Raw genomic sequence first — 27,303 nt, 5'->3', positions numbered from 1 at the left:
TTGATGCTTTCCTTTCCCTTCCCCTCATTCCAAAGTCCTGTTCAAAATGTAACAGGATACTCCCAAAATCTTGTTGGTGACTCTCTTTTGGCCAAGACAGCATTGGTTCCCTCTTCTGCATTTAGCCAAGGGCAATCACCACAGGTTACCTCACAGGGCGGACCTACTTACTCATCCATCCCTATCTCTCTACTGTACAACTAACACTGTGGGCAATAGGATTTTGATTCCACGTCTGAGGACGTGCTTAGGGTCCTGCAGGAGGCCAGGAAACCTACTACTAGGAAAGCCTACTTACCTAAATGGAAGAGGTTTTCAGTTTGGTGTGTTTCTTGTAACCTGCATCCACTTGTTGTAGATGTTCCTTTGGTTCGCTCTCATCTGTGTAAACTGCTCAGTGCTGGGTTGGTTTATTCTTCTGTTAAAGCCCACTTAACAGCTATCTGTGCTTGTCTGCCTTTATCACCTTCTTTAACTACTAGATTTGAAGGTAAACAATTTTTTAAAGGTGTCCTTCATATTAGGTTTCCTAGGAAGCCTGTTCCTCCTCCCTGGGATCTTAATTTTCTTTTAGAAAAATTGACACAGGCTCCTTTTGAGCCTGCTGCTTCAGCTTCCTCACAACATTGCCCATGGAAGACTGTACTCTTGTTAGCCCTTACATTTGCCAGATGTTTGCCTGAGCTACAAGCCCTTAGGGCGTGCCCTCCTTTTTAGTGTTCCGTAAGGTGCCCCTTCATACTAATCCTCCTTTTATGCCCAAGGTGGTTGAGTGAGTTGTCTCTTAATCAGTCTCTTCATTTGCTCACTTTTTTCCCTTCTCACAGTCTGTTAGTGAGAAGGTGCTGCACACATTAGATGCACATAGATGACTCAGATTTTATTTGGATACGGCTAAGACTTTGGAAATCCGATCAGCACTTTGTTTCCTTTCATCCTAGGTCTTTAGGATTAGCTGTGTTAAAGCAAACTGTTTCTTCTTGGATTTCTAAAGCCATTTCTTGTTGTTCATTTCTTGGTAAGAGTCTTCTGTCTTCTGTTAATGCTCATTCTCCTAGAGCTGTGGCTTCTTCTGGCGCTTTTTCACGGGTTTGGATGCTAACTCTATTTTTCAGGCAGCTACCTGGACTTCTCTGCATACTTTTACCAAGCACTACTAGTTAGATGGAATTTCCAGAGCTAAAGCTGGTTTTGCTAGGGCTATCCTTCTTTGGTACCTAGAGAGCTCAGCTGGTCCCTCCTACTCCCTCTCTTCTTCCTGAGCTTTGGCACTCTCCTTATTGTAATGAATACTGCCACAGTGAAATAGACATAGTACAGTTGTGCAAGAGCTTAACATAATGGTAGATGTCCTCCTCTTCACTGTTGCAGTATTCACTCCCTCTCGTTCTTTTCTCTTCTGGATATACTGATTACCTCTTTTCTCCTTTGACTGGCATTTCTACTGGGGCTTTTTAAGTTCTGGGGATGGTACGTCCGGATGTCACCTTTATGCCCTATGCTATGTGAGGAGCATATGTGTGACATACGCTGCACCTAAAGCAACCAAATTTCTTTGCTATAATGGCCGAATGTTTGGCTGCCCTTGGCAGGGGATCCCTATTGTAATGAATACTGTAACAGTGAAGAAAAGGACGTCTACCGTTATGGTGAGATCTTGTACAACTGTGCTTTCTCTTTTGAATGTACTGGGCTATCTGCAGCTCCAGAAGTGCTCACAAAGTGTCTAGCTCCTGTTATACCCTTTTGCAAAGCCACAAGGTATCCATTTGTTCATATTTAGACTTGTTTATCCTTTCAGAGTCTTTTTCAGTATCAGGAATCTGTCTTTGGGAATAAATCTCTTACACAGGGTTGGATTCCAAGACAACATTCAGAAGTCTTCTTTGACTCTGTCACACAAGATTAGGCTTCTTGGGTGCCTGCTAGACACCTCGGTGCAGAGAGCTTTTCTCGCACAGGAAAAAATAGATCTATAGTTACATCAATTCTAGGGGGTTTCCAGTATGACTTCTGTCACAGCAAGCAAATACCTTAGGATATTGCGTCTTAAGAGTTCTGTTTTCATTATACCTTTTGCAAGATTCCACATGAGAAAGAGGTATTGGTATCTGAAAGCTATCAGGTCCCAGCATCAACGCCCATTTTCTTTTCAAATCCCAGTCCTGGGGTTTATGAAAAAATAAATCAGTTGGTGGAGACATTAAATCTCTTTGACTCAACGTCTCTATTCTCCCCTCCTGCTCCATAGCAGTCAGAACAGATGTCTCAGACTTTGCTTTGGGAGCATTGTCAATGGGTATAAAAGTGCAGAGTCTTTGGGACAAGAAAGACTGACTAAAACACACAAATACTCCAGCTGTTATAAAGAATGTCAGCACTCTGAATCCTTTGTTGTCTCTGGGACCTCTTCAAGTGGATACAGAAAAAAAAAACAAAGTGATATGGTAAATAAATTAGCAAGGGAGACCAGATCTTACCCTCCCAATGTAGACTAGCCATGTTAGCATGGTATGTAGGTTTACAGCATAATCTCACATTCCAAGCTTTTGCATTCTGTCAAAACAAAGTTCTGTGGCAGAGAAGCCGAGCAGGACCAAGGCAAATCCTCAAGAAAGGAACTGAATCAGAGAACCTTACAAGATTTGATCTATCTGTAGGGAATTCCTCAGGTGGACCTTTTTGCCACTGTTCTAAACAATCTAAAATTCTGCTTCAGCACTCCTTGCAAGAAGGCCTGAAAGATAAATGCCTTTTCTTCTGAAGATGCAGAAGGATTATCCAGAAGTCATTGTGGTGACTCCTTTTATGTGGAATTGGCCAAGGATATTTACTTCAAGATTCCTCAGACTGGATTTGCTCCCGCAAGATCCGGGGGTGTTTGATGCATGGGGTCTTAATACCTTTTAGGCACTTGTTTTCTGAGGACAGGCAGCAGGTACTAATGGAGGCAAGAAAGCCTGCTACTAGAAAAACTCATATAATCAAACGGAAAAGGTTTTCTAGTTGGCTGCTAGCAAAACAACCAGTACCCATTTCAGGGCTACTGTTTCGCTGGTTTTACAGTATTTGTGAGTTACTATCTATGGCCTGTTCTCCTCTATCAAGGTTAATTTGTCAGCCATTTCAGTATGTCTGACCATGGACTTCCCTATTTCAGTACAAACTGATGTGAAAATATTCTTGGAAGGGGTGCTACATAAGCCTCCCAGAAAACTGGTGGCTCCTCCTTGGGATCTGAATTTTGTGTTAGAGAAGCGAACATTTGCTCCATTAGAACCAGCTAATTTGGCTTGAGGTAACATACATAATAGTTTTGCTTTGGCCTCTGCAAGAAGTTTATCTGAGTTGCAAGCTCTTATGGTGGCTCAGTGCTCACCCTTTTCTCATCTTTCACAGAGACAGTGTTTCGAGAACAAATTCTTCTTTTATGCCTAAAATGGTATCCGGGTTTACTTTAAGCCAGTATGTGTGTCTCCCTGTTTTCTTTCCAAAGCCCAAAAATGAGGAAGAAAAGATACTTTATAACTTGGATGTTCTCAGACCACTCTGGTACTGTCTTGACAGAACAAAATCTTTCAGAATTTATGATCAGTTGTTTATTTCTTGCGTAGGTAAAAAGAAAGGACAAACTGTGTCAAAGCAGATGTATCTCCAGATGTTTGTCTTAGGCTATTACCTTTTGTTGTTCTCACCACGACAAAATCATTCTAGGTAGGGTCAAGACTCATTCCACCAGGGTCTTGCAGCATCTATGGCTTTTTGAAAAGGGTTGGACTCTAGAAATAAACTGGAAGAAGAAACTTGGTATTCTGTGCATACTTTTACAAAGCACTATAGACTAGTTTCCTTCTCCAGGTCTAGGAGACGTTTATTGTGATCATTCTGCAATGGCTCACGGACACTTCACTTTCCGCCTCCTATCTATTCTAAACTATGGTAATCTTCCTGTATAGCTTGGGCTACAAAAGCAATGATCAACATGACGAATATAGTGTAGCTGTACGAGTAAACTTGCCATAATATTAGATGTTTGAATTATCACTGCTGCAGTAGCTGCTCCCTCCCTCCTTCCCTGTAGTTTGTTTTTGTTGCTTTTTTTTTTTTTTTTTTTTGCGTTTTTATGCCAGGGAGTGGACATGTATTTTTTGTTTCCTAGCAATGTCCTCAAGGCTTAGCCTTCCTCTTTCAGTTGGCATGAAAGCTGTTAAGATCTTGGTGTGCAAACCTGTCTCTTTATTCATCTTCATTTGTTGTCTTTTTATTCCTCTTCATTTGTACCTACTTATGGTTTGGGTTCCTGGTAAGTGCCTTGAAGCTTTGGAAGCTGGTCAGCTGTTGTATCCTATGCAGGGTGCAACCCATGTAGCTAAGGCTTCTGCAGCAGTAATCATTCAAACCTTTACTGTTGTGGTAAGTTTACTTGCACAGCCGTACGTGTTTAGTCCAGTGCTTTAAAAAAAAATGTTTATGCTTCTGTCCTGGCTCATTACAGAACTTAACATGCCAAGATATCATTCTGTCTTGCAGAATTGCCATACCTTATGAATGATGCATGGTCAACTGAGAGAAACAGCAGCAAGTGTGCACAAATTGCACATGCTGTAGGCAGTTTAGCCACATGATTGTGTGCTCTATCACTGTTGCCCACTGTGGGGTGCCAATGAGTTATTTTAATTTGTTGGCAGAGCTTCAGTGCGTCTGGGGAAACAAAACAGCAAGTTTTAACTCTTCCCCCTAGCTGCAGAGGTTTAGTCATTGTTTAAACTGCTTTTCATCAGAAAGTGCAGGTGAAGCTTCATACTTTAAAGCAGACTGTTATGCAGTACAGTAACTATACTGAATTTCCATTTTTAAAACTGTAGGCTAACTTTGAAGTATAGTCACTTCCCAGAACATGGTGCTGCTAATTCCATCTTTCTGTACAATTCAGTGCTAACAACAGTTCCCCATCCAGGAAACTGAAACAGACATCTGTAGTTCTCTTCCCAACCTAGTATCTTTGTGTTTAAACTGTAATGCATAATATACATTCAGGAGCCCAAATTTCTGTTTTAGCAGTTCCAGTAACATCCTTCGGTTTCTGGAAGGATTATGAATTAACCTTTGCAGAGTAAGGCAAAAAGGATGATACTTGAGTAAACTGAAAGAACTGCTGTTACACCCTTATTAAAACTGTCTTCAGGTAGACATGTGCCATTCTGTTGTAAACTTTTTACTTTATGACTCTGCAGAACACACAGCTAGAGGGAAATACTTATGATGGAGCTCACACAGGGAAATGAAATAACCTGCAAGTAGTTAATGCGAGTAAGATCTTTCAGTAGAAATTCGCAGAGTAAGAGAAGAGTATGGAAATGTTGGGAATCTAAAAGGTTAACTTGTCTGATTTTTCAAGTTTCCTCTGTCAGTCAAATATCAGGACCAGTGTCACTGGATCAGTCTGGGGTAGTTAGATTTAAAGAACAAGTGAATATTGTGGACCTCAGAGTGGTGCACAAAACCCTCAATGTGTTAGATGGTAGGAAGGGGAAGTATTTTATAATGAGGGGCTGTGAACTGAGTCCAGTCGCAGAAGCAATATGATGCACTATTTTCAGGGCCTTCCAACATCTGAACAGAATCTTTTTCCATTCTTGTTTATGGTGCCAATTTAGGTTCATAGGTTCCTACTAGGCTATCTGCCCTAGGGCATTTATAAGCCTAGCCAGAATGTGTTTGGCTTTCGTCACCCATTTTAAATTTTATTTTGCTATGCCTTTTTTCGAGGTTAGTATACTGTGCCTCTGTCTGACAGTGACACAGAAGTGATACCCGGGGTAAACCTACGATCTCCCATCCATTCATCAAGATTCCTCTTGAAGAGAGTCAATGAGGGACTCTGCCTAACCTGGACTGGGATTTTATTCCAGAGTGAAGGGAGCCTCTGGGTTATGAATCTGTCCCTCCAGCATATCCTATTTATTTCAGTGCTGAGGTTCAAGTCTCTCGAGCGCGTAGCTCGATGGGATTTGGATTTTCTGAGGTGCAGCATGTCCATTAATTCCGGGTTGGACATGGCTTTATACGTCAGGCACAGATCACCTCTGAACAGGCGGTATGCCACTGAGTAGAGCTGGAGTTTATTTAACCGGGCAGCATATGGCATCTGTTTGAGCCCTTTGATCCTCTTGGTGAGGTACTTTTGGGGTCTTTCCAGTTGCTGCAGGTGTCTGGTAAGGTACATCCCATAGGGGCATTGTACTCAATTATGGGCCTGATGAGGGATGAGTAAAGAGGCACGATGACCTCCCCTGATCTAGATGTGAATCCCTTCATGATTAGGTGGGCTATATAAAATGTTTTTCTAACCACTTTGGCCACGTGGTTGTCAAATGAGAGATTGCTATCAACTTGGGTCCCAAGGGCCCTAATTACTTCTTCTGTACTTAATGGATTACCACCTATGTGGTAATTTGTGGGCACTTTGTTTTTGCCAAAGGGGATGACTACACACTTTTTGGCATTTAGCTTGAGGCCATGGCTCTGGCACCAGTTGTCTGTTTCTATGAGGCCCTTTTGGAGGATGCTTGTGTCTGCTGGAGAGTCGATTATGGCACCCAGTTTGCAGTCATCTGCGAACTTGGTCAGCCACAGTCCTTCCGTGTTGGCCTGTACCTCTGAGAAATATATACCGAACAAGAGAGGTCCCAGGACTGAGCCTTGTGGGACACCACTTGTTAACTGGTTTGGAGTCTGACATGGCTCCAGCAATTCTAACCATGTGGGTTCTGTCCTTGAGCCAGTTTGCAATCCATCTAGTGACATAGGGGTTTATATTTAAGCTGGTGAGCTTATCTATAATGCCCAAGTGGGGTATTGTATCAAAGGCTTTTGCGAGGTCCAGGTAGGCTGTGTGGACCACCTTCCCCTCGTCAATGGCCTTGGCGACTGTTTCAAAGAAATCAACCAGGTTTAAGAGGCAGGATCTGCCCTTAACAAAGCCGAACTGGGTAGGATCCCGTGTCTGTAGGTCCCCAATATCTTTATGAGGTCTATGATGATCCTTTCCATAGCTTTGCAGACCAAGCTAGTCAGGCTTATGGGACGATAGTTTCCAGGTTCCGTTGAGGCACCACCTTTATGGAGAGGGACCACTGTTGCTGTACGCCACTCTTTGGGCACATATCCTGTAGTAAGGCTGAGATTGAACAGTAGTTTTATGTTTGGGTTTAGCTCTTCTTGGAGTTCATGTAGGATGCAGCCCGGGACACCGTCTAGTCCCATTGATGCTGTGTTTTTTGCTTTGGAGAGGGCGGCTCTTACCTGAGCATCTGAGATGTCAGGGGGGCAGCACTCTGCTGGGATAGATATTTGCCATTTTGGTGGGGAGGGGGGGGGGAGAAGTTTGCGTTGAACCTGTCAGCTAGGATGTTGGCAATGTCTGTGGGCTCAGTGTATTTTTTGTCATTTTGGACTAATTCTGAGCATATCTGGGAATTACCACCCAGGTTCCTAACATAACTAAAGAAAGCCTTGTGATTGTCCTGTGCAATTTTTCTCTCGAAGCTGGCCTTAGACAATTTTATGAGTGCCCGTAGTTTTTTGCTAATACTGATCAGTGATGCCTTCCCTTTTTGGGATTTTGCTCTGTCATTTAGTAGCTTCCTCCTTCTGTTGTATAGTTTGTTTATGGCTGGGGTCCACCAGACAGGACGTCTGCCTTTGGAGGATTGGGTCTTGGTTTTATTTGGGATCGCATCATCCATGCATTCCTGAAGGTGTTCATAGAATGCGTTTATAAAGGATTCTGCGGTCTGGGCCGTATTTTCCACAGGCCCGGGGGCTTTGAAGGATTCCACCTTGGTTTTGAGGAGTGTGAAATTTGCTTTAGTGAAGTTTTTCACTGTGGTTTTCTGGGCATGGGGTGGGGTCATGATGTGAATATCCAGTGAGATTAGTTTATGGTCTGATCTTACCAGTGAGGGATACACTTCTGGTCTGAAGCATAGAGTCTCCATGTTGGCGATGATCAGGTCCAGTACGTTTTCCCCTCTTGTGGGAGTGGTAACAAGTTGTTCCATAGCATTTGAGTTTATAAATTCTAGGAACCTTTGGGCTAGGGTGTTGGAGTTAGAGTAATGCTCCCAGTCTATGTTTGGGTAGTTGAAGTTGCCCAATATAATGGTGTTTGGAGAGACCTTCATATTTTCCAGTGTTCTCAGAAAGGCCGAGTGGGGTTCCTGGGTTTGGGAGGGTGGTCTGTAGCAGGCTATAAACTGGAAGGCAGTTTTACCCACTGTTAGTTGCACATGGATAGTCTCTGTTGCTTCATGCTTTGCCACCAACCTGGAGGTGTGGGTATCTTTGATGAATATCGATACTCCCCCTCCTTTTGTGGTTTGGTCTAAGTTTTGGGGCCGAAAAGCATGGTATGAGGTATAACCTGGTAGTGCTGGGGTTCTCTCTGGAGCCCTGAACCAGGTTTCTGTTACTGCACAGATATCGATGTTCTCCATGCTAAGGAGAGTTTAGAGTCCATGCATCTTGAGGTTTAGACTTCTGGCATTGAGTAGCAGTACTCTTAGTTTCTTGTCCCTTGTGATACCTATGGAGGTGGGTTTGTCTTTTGAGCCTTGCCTAAAAAAGGCACTATGGGGATAGCAAGAGCCTTTGCCAATATCCGAAAGCCCAGGGGTGACAGGTGCAAGCCGTCCCTAGCGAAGCATTGTGGCTTGTCGAGCATATCATCCCAAGCTGGCAGGCATTGGATCCCCTTTGAATGACACCAGTACTTAAGCCAATTGTTGAAATTGATCATCTTGTCTTCATATTGTGGCACAATTCTTGGTGAGGGTAAGATGCTACTCAAGGTCAGGGTTATACCAGCCTGGGCTACATGCTCAGAGAGCTCCTTTATGTCTCTTTTCATGTAGTCCAGGGAGGTACGTCTCGGGTCATTCACACCAGCATGGACAATGACTGAGTCATATTTGTACTTGCCTTGGAGTGACCTGAGTGCTTGTGTTGTGGCGGATCCTAGCGCCCGACAGGCTGCTCACCGTGACCTTCTCCTTGTTCAGCCTGGTGAGCGGGACGTCAGTGTGCCTGACGATAGAGTCCCCTATTACAAGTGTATCAGGTGTGTTGTTTAGTCTTAAGGGCTGTGGCTGTTCGGCACACTGGCTTTGTGAAATATGTGTTGCACGTGTTTTGTTTTGGGGTAGCGGTTGCTTGGGTGTCTGCTTTGGAGGTCTCTGCTGCTTAGGCAGATCTTTATTTAGAGCCTCCGAGTATGTTTTTGTGTGATTATGTGTTTGGTTTGCTGTCGTGGTAGGTCTATATGTGAGACTGGAATTGTAGTGAGTGTGGTTTCCTTCTCCTTCTGACTGGTTATGCCAGTACTGAGTTGAGAGAGCTTAGCCTCCAGTTTGGCTATATGGTTGTCTCTCTCACATGTGTTGGAATTTGTTGGGAGGAGGAGAGGGTTGTCTGTGTACATGAGGCCGTTGTAACATTGTCTCAAGATTCCCAGATTCACCAGCTGCACCGGAGAGGAGATTGACAACTGAACTTTGGACATGCTGGAATAATATTGGGAATTCCTTAATTGAAAACAAGGGCCAGTGGGGAAGTGAGGGTGTAGTGCTTTTAATTTTTAGTGCTGACTTATATAATTGCTTTAGCGAGCAAGTGCCAGGTAACTTAAGTGCAATGTGTTACAGTTTGTGATTACTTACTGAAAAACAACACTTCCCTCTGTTGCCTTAACAGGCAAAAGCACCTTATCTTTAGCAACATTTTTTCTGGTGTCCATTCCCAAAGAAAGGATGGGAAAACTGGCATACACAGAGTTTTTCCCAGGAATGTGGTGGTGGTGGTGGCAAAGGGATTTAAGCATCAAATAGAAACTGAAGTAAAAGAACATTTTGAGAGCATGTACGTTGAAGCCAGGTAAGTTGTAAAGGACTGTTCATATCTGGTGACCTGTGTTTACCAGTATATAATATGCATTCAAGATGATAAAACAAAGAAACATCACATGAAAGTGGTACCAAGACTCTAGGTAATGCAGAATGGGCAAAGTTGTTATTTAAGATGTTCAACTTAATATGATCTTATAATCCAAGACAGTTTAGAAAGATTTTAACAGGGCCTTAAATTCATAGTGGAAGATCATCACAAATTGGGAACATTTTACACATTTACACCGCAGTTATAATTCCACCAATGGTCTACACAGTTTTTATTTAGATAATGTGTTCAAAGTAAACCAATAACAAGGCAGGAAAGTGGCACCTATAGCCGGTTCTCTTTGAAGGGTGAATGTACTGTAGATGGGATCTTTACTGCAACTTTAGCATCTCTTTAGAAAACTGAGAGTAAAGTTGTGCACCTTGGATGATATCAGCCACTGTTAGAGCAATCTGGAAATCCTTTTCAACATTGTCACAGGTTTTCCTCTGCAGTTCTATTTCTTTGGGTAAGCTTTGTCCATGTAACCTTGTGCTTTCACCTCTAACCTTTTCACTTAACTTCAGACACTACAGGCGACAGCCCTCATGTACCACTTACCCAGCTTGGAGGGGTGTGGTAGTAGAGCCACATGAACTTAAGGCTATTATCTATGGTCATCCATGAATATATATATATATATATATTTTTTTTTAATATACTTGTCAGTTTTGTACGAGGGTTGTGGATTCATAGTGATGTTGTTTTATATGTTGACACACATGATACCATATATGTCCATTCAAGGGAGGGTTTGCCATCACCCTCTGTTCAGCAGTAGCAACGTAGACCTGAAAAGGAGTTCAGAATCCAGCCCCTCACCCCACACACAAAACCCCTCTTTTAATACCAAATTAGTTCCACCCCTTCTCTAGCATTGAACAAGCAAGGGGATAGCCCATCGGTTCCAACAATGCTAACCTGCTTGGAGCATTTAATACCAGGATTGCTAATTGAATTGTCACCTTGAGTATAGGACCTGCTGTGCTGGAATTAAGTTTTAAAACATGGTTTTCATATTTACTATTTCACATAAAATGATTGTGGCTCTTTACATTTAAGTTTTCATTATTATCCATTTTTTGTATATTGAATGCATGCCTTTTGTGCCATTAGCAAAATGCTAGCATTATTCACAATGAAAGCTACTCAGCAGCACACCAAGATCTACATTGCTGCTCATGAGTGCCAGGTAATGTTTTATGAGTCTTTGCACAGAAACAGGAAATTACGTTTTTGGATCTTCAGTAAGTAATATAACATTCCTACTGTGTATGACAGTGGACTGTTCTGTTATAGATTGCTGTGTGAAATATAGCTTCCATCATATCTAACTGTTTTCCTTTATTTAATTTAGGTTTACTAAAGTTTTGCACGGTTGGCTTTTGTGGGATTGGATGGTTGATTGACTTCATTTTCATCTCCGTGCAAGTAAGTTAATGCCATTGGACTGGGACGTGTACTTTCATGCAGTTTATTTTTAGAATAGCATTACATAAGTATTTATTGTAAAAGATAGTTCCATTTAATATAAATATGAAATAGGCAGAACTACTGTTGATATTTTCTGTTGTGGATTATTACATGTTTGTGTGAAGCTTTGATTAGATTGAACTTGCTTTTTTGCATAGTATGGTTTTGTTATTGTAGTATGAAATAAACTTAATGTGATCAGACAAGACTTTATTAGATAGTTGTGCTTAAACTTTTAAACTATTCAAGAGAAAAGGTCAGAAAGGTAGCAAAGCTGGCTAGTGACTTTACAATCAGTGAAGATGCTTGTTTTTGTTGTTGCTATCCTTACTGTATCCTGCTTTGAGCTTTGTCTCCGTTGCAAAAAAAAAAAAAAAAAAAAAAAACATTGCACTGAGCATTGCTGTGTGGCCTTAGGGAAGAGCATTCAGTCAGAGAAAACTCACTTAAACTTTGCAGAGCAAGAATTGCTTGATAGATTTAATGGACAGGGAGATCATAAGAGATTAGGTGAACTTGTAGATGTTCTTCGTGTTTCACTGTTGCAGTCACCACATTTGGGTTATCTCTGCCAGGGCGCCAGAGGCTTAGTATTTCTGCGTTGGTTGCTGTCACTTGAGGACTGACGTCAGGTCATCAGTAGTATAAAGTAAGGCAGCTGACGCCATTACAACAGTCTCTCTTGCCGTGGAGCCCGAAGCAGAAGCAGTTCGCATGAGTGCCGGTTGGCCGCTACCTGAGTTTTCATCTCCGAATTGAAGTTGAAGTCTTTTAAAGCTAAATCCCCATTGGGGATCCTTTTTTCTTGCACTAACCGATGTCAGAAAAAGTTAACAAGTGTCTCGCCTGTGGAGAGCAAATACTACACCGAGACTTCCAGTCTTACTGCATCACTTGTTTAGGCCCAGACCACAATGTCCCCTGTTGTCGCTTCTGTGTTTGTTCAACGCCAGAACTATCCATCGTTGGGCCCTTATTGTAGCCAGATATTTTTGTTTACAGTCTTCAAATTCCGATATGGTTTCAGTAAGCCATCCGACAGCAGATCTTCCAAAAAAAATGTCAAGATAAAGACAGAGACTGCACAGGCCCAAGCCTACTGATGATGCTTCCGTTAAGCTAGTCGTCAGTTCTCAGGTACTCAGTGAGGAGCCTTTGCAGCCCCTGATGTCCACTTCTCTTGATTCGTAGGTTGCTTCGACTAAGGATCCTGTGGTCATCTCTACCTCGGATGAGTTCGGAGCCGCTAAGCAGGCACCGGCTTCCGGAGAAGTCCTTCGCACTACCGAATCTCGACACAAACCGAAGTCTTCTTTCGTGACTGCCGTTCTTTCAAAAACAACCGAGTTTCTTAGGCCCAGGGTTCGAACCATACCCAAGAAACCGACAACCCACTCTTGGGAGCCTGCTACCTTGCCTCAGTCTCAAATGCTTAAAATGGTAGAAGACCTTATCATGCTGATCAGGGGAAGCCAAGCTACCCCCCGTCAAAAAGGAAAATAGATCTGTCCCCTGTAGTTCTATCTGAAGAAGAGTGAGATGAATCTGATGCATCTGACTGTAAAGACATGCAACCTCTCTCCACTTATGAGGATTGTGATGCAGAGGAATGCATTCCTTCAGCCTCTCCCCCAGAGGATTTTTCCTTTGGGAAAATCCTGCATACTTTAAGGGAGCATTTCTAATGAGGGAGTAAGGACTACCCTCAGTCTAAAAAGAGACTCAGGGAATTCTTAGATCTTCCGCAACACAGAACCTTGGCCATCCCCCCAGTCCTGAATGTTGCGAATGATGTTTTCCTTGAATCCAGCTTGACTCTGAACGATCTACCTTCTGCTCTCAGAAAACCAGACAGGTACTGTAGAGTCCCTGACTTTCACAAATATCTTTTTAAAAATCCAACAGCTGACCCTGAGGCCATTTCTCAAGGGCCAAAAGGGATTAAAGCAACCTCTGCTAAGAATCCCACACCATCAGACAGAATTGGACAGATGGGGTAAAAAAGTATACACCTCAGCTACTCTTGCTATCAGGGCACTAAATTGTCAGTTCCCTATGCTGAAATTTCAGCAACATACCCTGGAACTCCTTAAACAGAAAATGTATTCCCTTCCTGCTTGGGCAGAATCTAAAGATTTGCAAGAATTAATGCAATCTGCAAGCCAAGTAACTAAACTCACTTTGCTGCCCTACAAGATGCTTCTAGGGCATCAAAACCACAATGCAGTCACTGGATCTGTCATTAGAAGACATGCATAGGTTAAGGAACAACCCCTGCCAGACCATGTCAAATCTAAATTGTTGGATGCCCCCTTGCACAAAGATAACTTATTTGACACTAAGGCAGAAGAGGTCTTAAAAAAAGATGGAAGAAAAAGCAAAATCTATGCAAACAGTTAAGGATTTCTTACAAGTCCAGCCACCTAGGTTCAGCAGGCATTGTCCCTCCAAACACTGGTTCTTTCCTGCTCCGAATAAACCAGCCCAGCCTAGGTCCCATGGAAGCAGACACCCCCCCCCCCCAGACAGCAGCCCTAGGGAATGCAGAGATCTAACCAGTGGACAGCATCCACTTCAAAACAATGGAGTTCTAAGCCACCCCCTTATGGTAAGAACTCACAATGTCTCACCTCCACCTCCTCCTCTTCCCCCCTCTGCCCACCTTCACTTAACCTAGGAGGAAAACTCTCATTTCACTCAAGCACCTGGGCCACCATAACCAAGGACCAATGGGTTCTGAACATTGTATCTCAGGGATACAAATTTTCCTTCCATACCCCTCCAACCCCAAAAGGGTTCCCAGATCTACCACCAAATCAGTGGGCAAAGGTTCAAAAGCAAATCCTTTCCCTTTTCTCTATGAGAGCAGTAGAGCACGTTCCTGTAGAACAGATAGGCCAAGGCTTCTACTCCAGACTATTTCTGGTGCCCAGAAAAGAGGGCACATGGCATCCCATCCTCTATCAATTCTAAACACCTTCCTGGTGATCCCAAAAATCAAAATGCTCACCCTTCAGCAGCTGCTACCCATGCTCTCCAAGGACGCTTGGTTAGCCACCGTAGATCTAAAAGAGGCCTACCTCTACATTCCTATCAGGGAATCATGCAGGAAATGTCTCCGCTTCAGGGCAGGATCTCAACACTTTCAGTTCTCTTTGCTTCCCTTTGGCTTATCTACTGCTCCGAGTTTTTGCAAAATGCCTGGCTCCGGCCATTGCCTTTTGCAGACAAAGAAATATTCAGATTTACCCATACTTAGATGATTGCCTTATTCAGGTAGACAGCCAGGAAAGGCTGCTCAAGCACATGGCCTTTGTCAACGAAAAGAAATCCAAACAAGTGCCCACCCAAAGGATAATCTTTCTGGGAACAAGTCTGGACACAGCATCCCAGATGGCATTCCTTATACCAGAGAAACAGATTTTCCTGACAACCTACTCTCAACTAGCCACCAGGCTCCAGCTATCTGTAGGGAAGGTCCTGCAAGCTCTGGGCTTCATGGCATCTTCTTTACTACTCATTCCATGTGCCAGACTGCACATGAGGAAACTTCAATGGTACCTAAAGAGCCTTTGGTGTCAACACTGTCAAGACCTGGAAACTATTTTACCTATAATTCCTTGCCTCAGAAAGGAATTTCGTTGGTGGGAAGCAGCCTGCTCCCATAACAAAGGACTGCCCTTCTCCCCACCCCCAGCCACCCAGACCCTCACTACAGATGCATCAGACTACACTTGGGCTGAACACGTGGACAGCAGGTGCATACAGGGCCAATGGAGCCCTCAGGAAATCCCTCTGCACATCAGTCAAAAAGAGATGATGGCTGTGCAGCATGCCTTGATAGCTTTCAAACCCATTCTCTCTCTAGGGGTTCTCCTGATCAAAACAGACAAACACCACTGTGATGTGGTACATCAGCAAGCAGGGAGGGACTCACCACTACCCTTTATGCAGGATGGCCATGACCCTTTGGCTCACAGCCTCTTCCATGCAACTACACATGTTAGCACAATTCCTTCCAGGCTCTCTCAACTCTCTGGCAGAGCAATTAAGCAGTAACCTTCTGGACCCACATGAGTGGCAACTCAACAGAAGTACCTACACCGTAATAACTCAGAATTGGGGAACCCCGAAGGTCAACCTCTTTGCCTCCCACACCAACCATCAGCTCAGAAAATTCTGCACCAGGGAGCATCACTGCATGGCTTGGAAAGTGGGTGCCCTGTTCTTCCCCTGGGTCAGTCTATCAGTCTATGCCTTTCCTCCCCTACCTCTCATCCCCAGGGTACTGCTCAAACTAAGGGAGGAATAACCAAGGACCATTCTTATAGCTCCAGACTGGCCACAACAACACTGGTACCTCTTGCTGCGCAGCCTGTCCCCACTGCCTCCATGGCATCTGCCTCAGATTCCAAACCTCCTGTCCCAGAGGGAAGGGGGATTTATGCATCCCAAATTGCAGATACTCAGTTTGGCAGCTTGTCTTATTCCCCAACCCCGAACCAATCTGCCATTCTAAGTAAACAAGTTCTGGATGTTATCCGAGAGGCTAGACATCCTAGCACCAGCAAGTCTTATGCAGATAACTGGAAAAGGTTATGCACCTGTATCCAGGCTAAGGGAGCCAATATGGCACAGTCGTCCATCCTTGTCATCCTGACCTACTACACAGTGGTCTCTCTTTCTCTATAAAAATTCATGCCTCTGCTATTTCTGCTCTTTTTCCCACTGAGCAGCCCCTTTTCGCACACCCTTTGATCAAACAGTTCCTCAGAGGGGCTACCAACTTGAGGTCCCCCAGAAAGGCACCAATACCAGCTTGGGACCTTAGCTTTGTCTTGGAAAAGCTCACCCTGCCCCCTTTCGAACCAACTTCTTCTGCAGAGCTAAAATTTATCTCCTGGAAGGCAGCTTTCCTTCTAGACATCACTTCAGCCAGAAGAGTCTCCGAGCTGCAAGCACTCATGGCTGTGGAACCCTTCATCTTCCATACAGACAGGGTATCCCTCAGAACTAACCCATCTTTCATGCCCAAGGTGGTGTCCAGTGTGGCTCTCAACCAGTCCATTCATCTGCCCACCTTCTTTCCTAATCCCCAGACCAAGGGGGAAAAGGATTCTTCACTCTCTCTAGATGTGTACAGACAGCTCAGATTCTATCTAGATAGGACTAAATCCTTCAGAAAATCTGATCAATTGCTGGTTAGCTTTGCTACAGGGGTAGAGGGCAAAGCCATCTCCAAGCAAACCATTTCCAAATGGATAGCACACTGCATCCATTTCTGCTACAAACAGCATGGAAAGCCTCCCCCCAAGAGGGTCAGGACACACTCCACCAGAGCAGCCTCCACCTCTGCAGCTTTCTTAAGAGGAGTCCCCACCAAGGACATCCTTGAGGCTACCACCTGGACCTTTTACCAAGCATTACCACCTGCCTTTCTTCTCCAAATCCAGGGCAGAGTTTGCCACTTCAGTCTTGCAGGGCATGCTAGCCAGCCCCTAGTTTCCTTGACTGCTTCCACCCATTTCCTCAGTTTTGGGAACCTATCCAAATGTGATGACTGCAACAGTGAAACACGAAGAACATTGTACAGTTGTGTACACTTACCATAAATGTAGATGTTCGAGTGTATTCACTGTTACAGTCCTGGTTTCCCTCACTCCATCCCCTTTATTTTCTTATTTCCTTACAAGGGACATATTGGTATTTATTTATTTTCCACTGGTGGGGTACTTCCACCAGAACCTGGCCTCCTACTTTGGGAGCTCCTGACAGGTTAGGGCAAGAAAAACTGATGTAATGGCGTCAGCTGCCTTACTTTATATTATTGACAACCTGACGTCAGTCCTCAAGTGATAGCAACCGACGCAGAAATACTAAGCCTCTGATATTTGGGCTGGCCGAGGTCTACCCTGGTAGGGATAACCCAAATGAGATGACTGCAACAGTGAATGCACTCGAGCATCTACATTTATGGGAAGTGTACACAACTTTACTTTCCCAAAACCTGGGACTTTGAGAATATATGGCTTCCTGTTCCTGTTGGTGTCAAGGTGTGTGTGTATGTGTGTATGTATGTGTATATATATATATATATATATATATATATATATATATATATATATATATATATATATATATAATATATATTGTGTATATATATATATATATAATACATATATATATATATATATATATATATATATATGTGTGTGTGTGTGTGTGTAGACCTTACTATATTTGCCGCATGGTCCTTTTCAGAGACAGATAGGGGGATACTGGTATTTCACAGGTTTTCTGCCTCAAGGATACTGCAGCAGTTCTTCAGTGTACTCTCAGCCCATGTAAGTGAGAATACCTATTTACCATTGATACCATGAGTGGTGTTCTTGAAGTGTTTGGTGTGGTAGATTGCACCCATCCGGCTATAAAAGCCACATTTGGATCAAGAGCTTTGAGCTGCTGCAGTGGAAAGATTACCTTTCAGTCATCTGCCATGTAGTTTGTGATGTACACATGACTACATTACCAACATGTCAGCCCAGCAATCCTGGCAGTACCCAAGATTCCCACTTGTGGCATGCAAGTTCACTAAATTGCCACTTTTGTATGGTAGGATTCCTCATGGTCATCTAATTGGTAAGTACGCACCATATAATATGGTTTCTCATAGCTATTTATCTATTCAGGGAGATTAGGTAGTAATGGCTAACTATCCTTTCATCATGCACACCCCTCTCTGTTATGTTTTCCAGGTAATACAGGCTACTCACTTGAACCTTGGCTAATGACTGCAGTCTGCAACCTGCAGGAGCTGTAGAGGTGTACATTAATACATTAAACATTAATACCACCTAGTCAGTCATAGAAGGACATTGAGCGAGTGTTCAACCCACTCATAGTCCATTTCTGTTGCCTGGATAATTTGGGGGGAGGGGGGGCTGGGACCTTGTTGGTTAACTGACACTGTGCATCTAACATCTCTCCACATATACACAAATGTGTTCTACCCCCCTGCATCTCTGCTTCATTCATTCATTCTGGCTATCTCAGTACCCTCTTCCATCACTGACTGTACCTGCTGCTGTTCCTTTTCCTTCCTCTCACAGACTTCTTAGTGTGATCTGGGGCCAGTGTGGATCTTAATGGTGTCTTGATGGGTGGTGATGACAGTTGCTTCTGCTGCATAGGAGAGTTGCTATTGCTTACTGTTATTTCCCTGCCTTTGCATTATGTCTGAGAGCTACTCCCCTTTTTGGATGACTCACCTCTCAGGAAGGCTGTTTGAGGAATACTCTACCCTTGAATGGGCACATCTGTCCCTTCCTGCCAGAGTCTCTGGTGCCCGAACTGCTAATCAAATCCAGGTCGCCTGGGAAGTTAAGGCTTTATGCTTCTATGCCATGGCACTGGCCATATACATGCAAATAGAGCAGATGACATTTGCATTGATTAGTGATCAGCGGTGCAAGTGTAAGTTATGCCAGCAGGGTGAGGGAGAAAACCATAGAGGAAATGAAGTAATTGCACTAATAAATGCTAAGTAACTGAATTGTTGTTGGTAATGACTATGCTTGTGGTTGGTAATACTAATGTCAGTGATACTGCAGTCACAAATGTTTTTCCCTTATGTAACAGGTATGATTTTTTTTCTTTTTTCTTTTTTCTTTTTTTTTTAATTGTTAACTCTCTTCCAGTATGAAGGTAACTATAGTTGTTTCCAGCATAGTTGTTTTGCTGTTACTGTGCTTTTTCTGTCATTTCTTTGCTTTCTTATTAGGTGAGGTATGTATTACAGTAACTGAAGTTGTCAGATTTCAGCTGTCAGACAATGTCCTCTAATTGTAGTGTCTGTGATGGTCTTATAGATGATTACAAATTGCTACCATGTGTGCATGAGGCTCAGTTGCTGTGATGGATGAGATCTGCTAGAAGCAGGCGAGCTGTTATTGATGAAACAGTGCTTGGGCCTCAACTCGAGTTCTATCTCATTATGTGAAAGTCTGAAGAGGCCTAACTGCTCATTTGGTGGATTCCGCATGCATGCCTTCAACAGCTTGTTGGGACACATGGTGCCTGGCATACTTGTCTACCACATATGTGGATACTCTGTTTGCCATATCCAGGAGCTGTCTCCAATGTATGTCAGGTAAGTCTTCACTAGTGTGCGGATAGATGCTGACGTGGAAGACTTGTGTGCAGCCAAAATTTTGCATGAGAATCATCATTGCATTATCCTTGGCATCCACCATTCCCATGAACTGATGAATTTTCTTATGTATACCCTGTAGCAATCCAGACATCTCTACCTTTACTCCCAGTGGCAGTAACCTGAGCCTGAACTATGTTATGGCACATCTGGTGTGCAGGCAAGACCTTGTGCGTCTCTGCAGCAAACTATGATAATGTTTTTTGTTGGGCCCTCTGTGTGAAGGCTTGGCTGTACAGCAGGTGGTGGAACCTCAGATGTGACGTCCTCCAGAAGTTCAAGCTGTCTGTAAGAAAGATGTTGAGCCATGAGGTGGTTCCTCCCACCCGTTTCTATTAATTGCATTTCCTCCTGATTCAGTATGCAAGAGTCTTCTTCAGTGATTATGGTGTTATCAATCTTGGACGTAATGGGCCTACCAGGACACTTTGAAATTGTGTGTCACTGTCTTCAGGCTGTGCCATGCCTATGACAGTAAAATCATCATTGCTGACAGCCATTTCATTAACAGTCTAAGTCTGCTGTGGTGCACCAGAGCATTTGATCCTTTGTGGTGCTGCATGTGCGAAACAGTAAATAACTATTTGAGTTAGTTTGGGCATTCTAAACAGAAGACATTAATAACACAGGTATAATGTCTACACTTACCATGCACGGTCTGCTTCTGTGGTGTGTCTAAATCTGATACTGATTAAGTACCAGGTAAGGAAACATTTCGAATTATTATTGACCATGTGATGGTATACATGACCAAAAACTGCATATGGGCAGTAAAAATAGTGATGATCTGTGCCACATGTTTGTGTAAGATGGTTTAGATGGCAAAATGAAATAAATGTGTCACTTTGGTCCTGAGTTTTGCCATTGTCCAGTACCAGAAACTAGTAATTAAATGCATTATTTTAAAAGTGCAATAAATAATATTGGAAAAACTTTGTTCTTTAAAACCCAATAATGCCAGGATACTTTGTAATTAAATAATTGTAACAGCAGTTTCACTTTACCAGTAGTTTTGAAATTGATCCTGAAAATTTCAACTTAGACTGTAGTGTTAAGAACCTACTCCTTATGCTCTAATCCCAACTGTACTTAATTTAAACTTTTGGTTTTCCATAAACATTTACATAGAGATGCATACTAGTGGAGCTTGGGCACTCAGTTTTAGTAAACTTTAAATTTACATAGTTCTTATGCAAATGGGGATTGTTGATACATTGCTGCATGAACTGCATTAAAGCCCATCTGTGCAAGTGTACCAATCATTATAAGTAACTCCGTACCACTGTGAAGGAACTGTAGCAACTTCATGGGCATATGAGCTCCAGCTACTTGGTATTTCAGGTACACTTCGACTGTGTATGCACCTATTGTTGGTTCTGAGTAGATATTAGTGCAGGTTGTTAGCAGCCTAAATTTGTGATGTCACATTGCAGTGCATATGGTTCACATCCTAGAAATCATAGTCACATAACTTGCTCCTCCTTTTGACTTGAGCCTGGCATCAAAAGTGACAACTTCAGTCAGAGCTCAGCGTAGGGCCCTGGTAACTTAAGTAATTGATCTGATGATGTCAATTTTCATTCATTCCTCAACATATGGGTTCGAGTCTGATCTGGCTTAGCCGCTCTTTTACAGCTCGTGGATACTACAAGCTCTCAAGCTCCTCCCTTACCCACAGTATAGCAGTCCCCCTCTTTCCCCAGATCTTATTCACTGCCATTGTGTACAGATGTGGTCGCTGCAGCTCTGAGGTGTTTACTTAAAGGATAAGTTATCTTGCTAGATATACTTCCTTCATTTTTCGACAAGTTTCTCTTTATTCTCCATTTACCCACCTATTTAATGTAAATCTTTGTGATTAACCCTTTTCCCTTTCTTACTGTTTGATAGTCTTTGTTTACTGTTGTTGATAATCTACTTCGTACCAGTTTTGATTCTCATAATACCATTATCGGTATCCTTTTCCTCCTATCATTACTGTATCAAAAAAAGTTCCTTTTTTTCTTTAAAGTGGGATTTTCCCACTGTATCTAGTTTAAAATTGTGCATAAACAGTCAGGTTTTTAAAAAGTGTGACAAATGTTGGCATAAAATTCCATTGTCATATGCCCATGATCTGTGTGTTTACTGCTTGAGTCCTGACCATTTGTGGTCTTCCTGTTCCATTTGTAAAGCATTCAATCCTAGCACATTGGTAGGCAGGAAAAATAAACTTATTCTCAAGGACCTTCTTCCTTCAGCCTTTGGAGAATTGCTTATTGGAGCTCAAACCTCCAAGTCAGATAAAAAAAAGTCTGAAAAAGGCATTCTGAACAACCCAGTTCTTCTCAGACCTCTTTGGATCCGACTTCAGAACCGCTTATGAAAACGTAAAAAAACTTTGGATAGTAAAGGCAAGTCTTTGGATCAGACTTCTTCAGATGCCAGATCCGTATGTTTGGATCGGACTCCTCTTGAACCAAAACAAATGCCTAGAACCTAGATATCCTTCTTCCTTGGAATCCCATAACCTCTAGGCTCCCAACCCCATTCTTGAAAAGTCGCAGACATTCAAGATCACCTTCTTAAATTTCTTCTCATTCATCCAGAAGTCTCACAGAAGCTGATGTGGACAGAATGATGAGGAAGTTTCCCTCAACACAAATTCAGATGGGAGTTCTCCCAGCCCCTACCCCCATGGGTCCAGAGACCTTTACGAGTACAACCCCACCAGTTTTGGCTCCTTCTCAGATCTGTCCTTCGGCTTCAAAGGCTTTGGATCAGAGACTCCTGGTGCAGTCTATTTGGGGTCCGAAGAGGGTTTTATCTTCGGGTCCAATATCTTCAGAGTTCTCTGGCTCCAAGCATGTTAGAGCAGGACAATTCTTTGACCTGAAGCTTCGTTGTCAGAACTGAGGTGTTAAGAGTCGACTCTGAAACTGTTGGAGCCATCTGTACACTTCTGAGTCTCAGCATTCGATAGCTAGGTTCCGACTTCTGCCTTGGGTGGTGTGCTTTCAGGTCGGAGATGAAACCGCCTGTCCAGAAGCATGTCTTCTCTGGTCTGACGGCTTCCTTCTCCCCAGGGCATTCTGCCTTTGAAGTAGTAGAGAGAGTGTTCTCTTTTAGAGGTCAAATAACTCTTCCCCCTCAGATCTTCCCTCTGGATCTCTGATGTCTTTGTGTCATGAGCCTCAACATTTTACTCCACAGGGACAGCCAGTCCAAAGTCTCCAGGCTACCCAGCAGAGTATAATGATTTCTTCCAATACTTTTCTGGGACATTCCACTAAAGAAGTCCCTAGGAAGAGGAAGTGCAAGAGGAGGCACTTGGACTCCCCTTAGGAGTCTGTCACAGAAGATATCGATTTCGATGAAGAGGAAGAGTTCCCATGATCACCACCTGGTGCCGTCTCATTTGGAGACATTTTAGAGATCCTTAAACAAAAGTGGTGGTTGGTTTACTGATAACCCTTCTCAAGAGGAATCTGCATTCCTGGAGGCATTTGGTACTGGCCCATTTACTTCTTGGGTGACTCTGCCCACGGATGAGCTCATTGATTTGATCTCTCAGCAGGCGTGGAAGGAGCCTGATTCTGTTGAGCCGATCCCCAAGAGACCAGATAATTCCGGAGCAAAGGAGTACCAGTGGATGTTATGGTTGTAGTGGCAGCCACAAAGGAAGTACTTGCTGAACAGAGTTCCTCTGTTCATCCCCATAAAAGGGAGTCTAAGGCATTGGACAGATTTGGGAAGCATGTGTATGCATCAATGACCTTTGCACTCAGGTCTCTAAATTACTTGGCACACCTGACCAGATTACAGAGGGATTTGATAAAAGAACTTTCAGAATCGGTCTCTGGGACCAGTACTTCTGAGGCAGAGACTTCTACTGCTTCACAGATGGCGACCCTTCAGTCTAGTTCCAATTCATCCAGGAGACTCGTATCACATGCAGCTATAGGAATCTCGAGGGTGGCAGGTTGAGGCATTTCCATCAGGAGGCATGGCTGCATGTGCATGTTTGATTTTTGTGGATCCCTTTAAGTCATCCTTCGTCAGTGTTCCCTTTGACGGAAGTCCATTATTTGGCCCCAAGGATAAAGACATGCTCTCCAAGTGCGAGAAAGATGGTAAGACCTTGTTTGCAGTGGGCGTACATTTATTTACTCCTCAAAGATCCTTTTTGAAGAATCGGTGAGATGGTCGAAAAATGTGGTTTAGGAAATCCCAGGGTGCATTAAGTGATCCACATGGAGAGAGTTCCCCCAGGGGAAGGGGGGGAACTAAAATAGGAGATGCCACCCATGGGGCAGAGGAGGCCCACAGAACCAAAGGTCTAGAACTTCCATGAAGATTGGTTAAGTCGAGGCGCTAAAGAATAAATAATTTGGATCCTGTTTCCTGCCTGTGTGTGGTATTTCTGTCTAGAGCTTCCTTCTCTGACCGACCCTATCATGGATGCCCAATTGCACATCTCTGGAGGCAGTTGGGGGTCGCTTATCCCTGCACCATAGAGCCTGGTTAGACATTACAAAAGATAGTTGGGGGCAGAGGATTATTTCCACAGGTCACGTAATTCATTTTTCCCTACACCCTCTGTCAGTAAACAAAATTCCTGATGATGTTCTTCGTGTTTCACTGTTGTAGTCATTACATTTGGATAATCTGCTGGCAGGTAGCCCTCAGTTGGCCTGATTAACAAAGTCTTGGGTCCTGCGTCAGTTGCTGTTCCTTCTTCCATGATGTCTGGTTGTCAGGGGTATAAAACATGCAGCCAATGCCATTACATCAGTCTTTCTTGCAGTGTGGTGCCCGAAGCAGAAGCAGTTCGCAAGTGCCGGTCGGCCGACTCCTGAAATTTTAATTTTCGAGTTTCAGAACCGAAGTCTTCAACTAAAAAGCCAAGTACCCCGTTGGGGAAACTTTTTCATGCTCCTTACCGATGTCACTAAAAGTTAATAATTGTATTACTTGTGGGAAGCAAATACCTCATAAGGATTTTCACTTGTACTGTATTCCTTGCCTAGGCCCTGACCACGATGTACCTTGCTGTCGGTTTTGTGCTTTATTTAATCGATGCACTATCCGTCGTCAGTACATTTTTGCTAAATATTTTGGATCACGATTTAATTATCCAGAAATGACTGTTATCAATCCGACTACCGGAATACATAAAAAACGCAAAGAAAAAGACAAAGACAGGCTGTTGAGGTCCAAAACTGCCGACAACGCTTCTCCTAAGCCAGTCACCAGTTTGCCGGTACTGAGTGAGGTGCTTTCGCAACCCCTGATACCTGCTACTTCTGATTTGCAGGCCTCTACTGAGACCCATTCAGAGTCCGGTATGCCGCGAGATGCTTCAATTATGGAACCCGCGGATGTCTCTACCTTGGATGGGTCTGGAGCCACTGTGCAGGCACCGGCTTCTGAGGGTGTACTCAGGCCTACAGATTTGTATATTAAACCAACGCCATCTTCAATATTAAGGCCAAAATCTCGATCTATGTCTAAAAAACTGACTCCTAGACCACATGTGCAGGCCCCTATGCCTAAAAAACAAATGAGCGAAATGGCTGAAGATTTAGTTACTCTAATCAGGGGTAGCCAACCCCTACCTTCAAAGAGGCCTAGGGCTGAACCTGACTATGAATTATCTGAACAGGATTCTATTCTGATTCTTCTATAAACAGGATTTGTCTATACCTACTTATGAGGACTCTGATGCAGAGAATTCCATTCCTTCTGCTTCTCCCCCTGAGGATTTTTCTTTTGGGGAAACTTTACATACCTTAAGGGAACATTTCTACTGGGAAAGTCAGGATTTTTCTGAATCCAAAAAGAGGCTGAGGGATTTTCTTCTTCTTCTTCAGCATAGGCCTTTGGCTATACCTCCTGTACTAGACATTGTTGATGATGTGTATTCAGAATCTAGTATGGCTCCTGATTCTCTGCCTCCGGCTCCTTGTAAACCAGACAGTTACTACAGGGTTCCCGACTCCCACAAATTCCTTTTCAAAAATCCTGTTGCGGATCCTGAAACCATTTCTCAAGGCCTCAAGGGCATTAAGGCTTCTACTGCTAAAAATCCTACCCCTTCTAATAGAGATTCCAGGACGCCGGATAGATGGGGTAAGCAGGTTTATACTTCTGCAACCTTGGCAATCAGGGCTTTAAACTGTCAATTCCATATGCTAAAGTAGCAGCATATCATGGGACTGCTTAAACAGAAAATGATGTTGATTTCTGACTGTGGAAAATAAAGATTTACAGGATTTATTGCATTCAGCTGAACACGTTGGAAAACATACTTTGCAGTGTGGTTTTGATTCTTTGGAGGCCTCTTGCAGGGCTGCTGTTACTGGGTCTGTGCTTAGAAGGCATGCTTGGCTTAAGGAGCAATCTCTGCCTGATCATGTTAAAGCAAAATTGTTGGATGCTCCTTTAAATCATAGGTTCATACTAGGCTATCTGCCCTAGGGCATTTATAAGCCTAGCCAGAGTGTGTTTGGCTTTTGCCACCCATTTTAAATTAGGTTAGTATACTGTGCCTCTGTCTAACAGTGACACAGAAGTGATACCCGGGGTAAACCTACGATCTCCCATCCATTCATCAAGATTCCTCTTGAGAGTCAATGAGGGACACTGCCTAACCTGGACTGGGATTTTATTCCAGAGTGAAGGGAGCCTCTGGGTTATGAATCTGTCCCTCCAGCATGTCCTGTTCATTTCAGTGCTGAGGTTAAAGTCTCTCGAGCACATAGCTCGATGGGATTTGGATTTTCTGAGGTGCAGCATGTCCATTAATTCCGGGTTGGACATGGCTTTATACGTCAGGCACAGATCGCCTCTGAGCAGGCGGTATGCCACTGAGTAGAGCTGGAGTTACTTTAACCGGGCAGCATATGGCATCTGTTTGAGCCCTTTGATCCTCTTGGTGAGGTACTTTTGGCATCTTTCCAGTTGCTGCAGGTGTCTGGTAAGGTACATCCCAAAACGGGCATTGTACTCAGTTATGGGCCTGATGAGGGATGAGTAAAGAGGCACGATGACCTCCCCTGATCTAGATGTGAATCCCTTCATGATTAGGTGGGCTATATAAAATGTTTTTCTAACCACTTTGGCCACGTGGTTGTCAAATGAGAGATTGCTATCAACTTGGGTCCCCAGGTCCCTAATTTCTTCTTCTGTACTTAATGGATTACCACCTATGTGGTAATTTGTGGGCACTTTCTTTTTGCCAAAGGGGATGACTATACACTTTTTGGCGTTTAGCTTGAGGCCATGGCTCTGGCACCAGTTGTCTGTTTCTATGAGGCCCTTTTGGAGGATGCTTGTGTCGGCTGGAGAGTCGATTATGGCGCCCAGTTTGCAGTCATCTGCGAACTTGGTCAGCCACAGTCCTTCCATGTTTGCCTGTATCTCCAAGAAATATATACCGAACAAGAGAGGTCCCAGGACTGAGCCTTGTGGGACGCCACTTGTAACTGGTTTGGAGTCTGACATGGCTCCAGCAATTCTAACCATGTGGGTTCCGTCCTTGAGCCAGTTTGCAACCCATCTAGTGACATAGGGGTTTATATTTAAGCTAGTGAGCTTATCTATAATGCCCGAGTGGGGTATTGTATCAAAGGTTTTTGCGAGGTCCA

The 27,303-nt window shown here is 43.5% G+C and overlaps 1 protein-coding gene across 1 annotated transcript in view; it reads left to right on the top strand.

The window, feature by feature from the left end:
* TM2D1 (TM2 domain containing 1) overlaps positions 1–27,303 on the top strand; it is a 728,199-nt gene that overhangs the window by 413,302 nt on the left and 287,594 nt on the right. Inside the window, exon 5 of the mRNA XM_044085534.1 lies at positions 11,351–11,424. Coding sequence (XP_043941469.1) covers positions 11,351–11,424 — 74 coding nt within the window. The remainder of the gene's footprint in view (positions 1–11,350; positions 11,425–27,303) is intronic.

The sequence above is a fragment of the Protopterus annectens genome, chromosome 10.part0 (assembly GCF_019279795.1).
Source record: "Protopterus annectens isolate FY-2018-M chromosome 10.part0, PAN1.0, whole genome shotgun sequence".
Lineage (NCBI taxonomy): Eukaryota > Metazoa > Chordata > Ceratodontiformes > Protopteridae > Protopterus > Protopterus annectens.
Note: the sequence above shows the minus strand (reverse complement) of the source record. Positions and strands in the feature narration are given on the sequence as shown.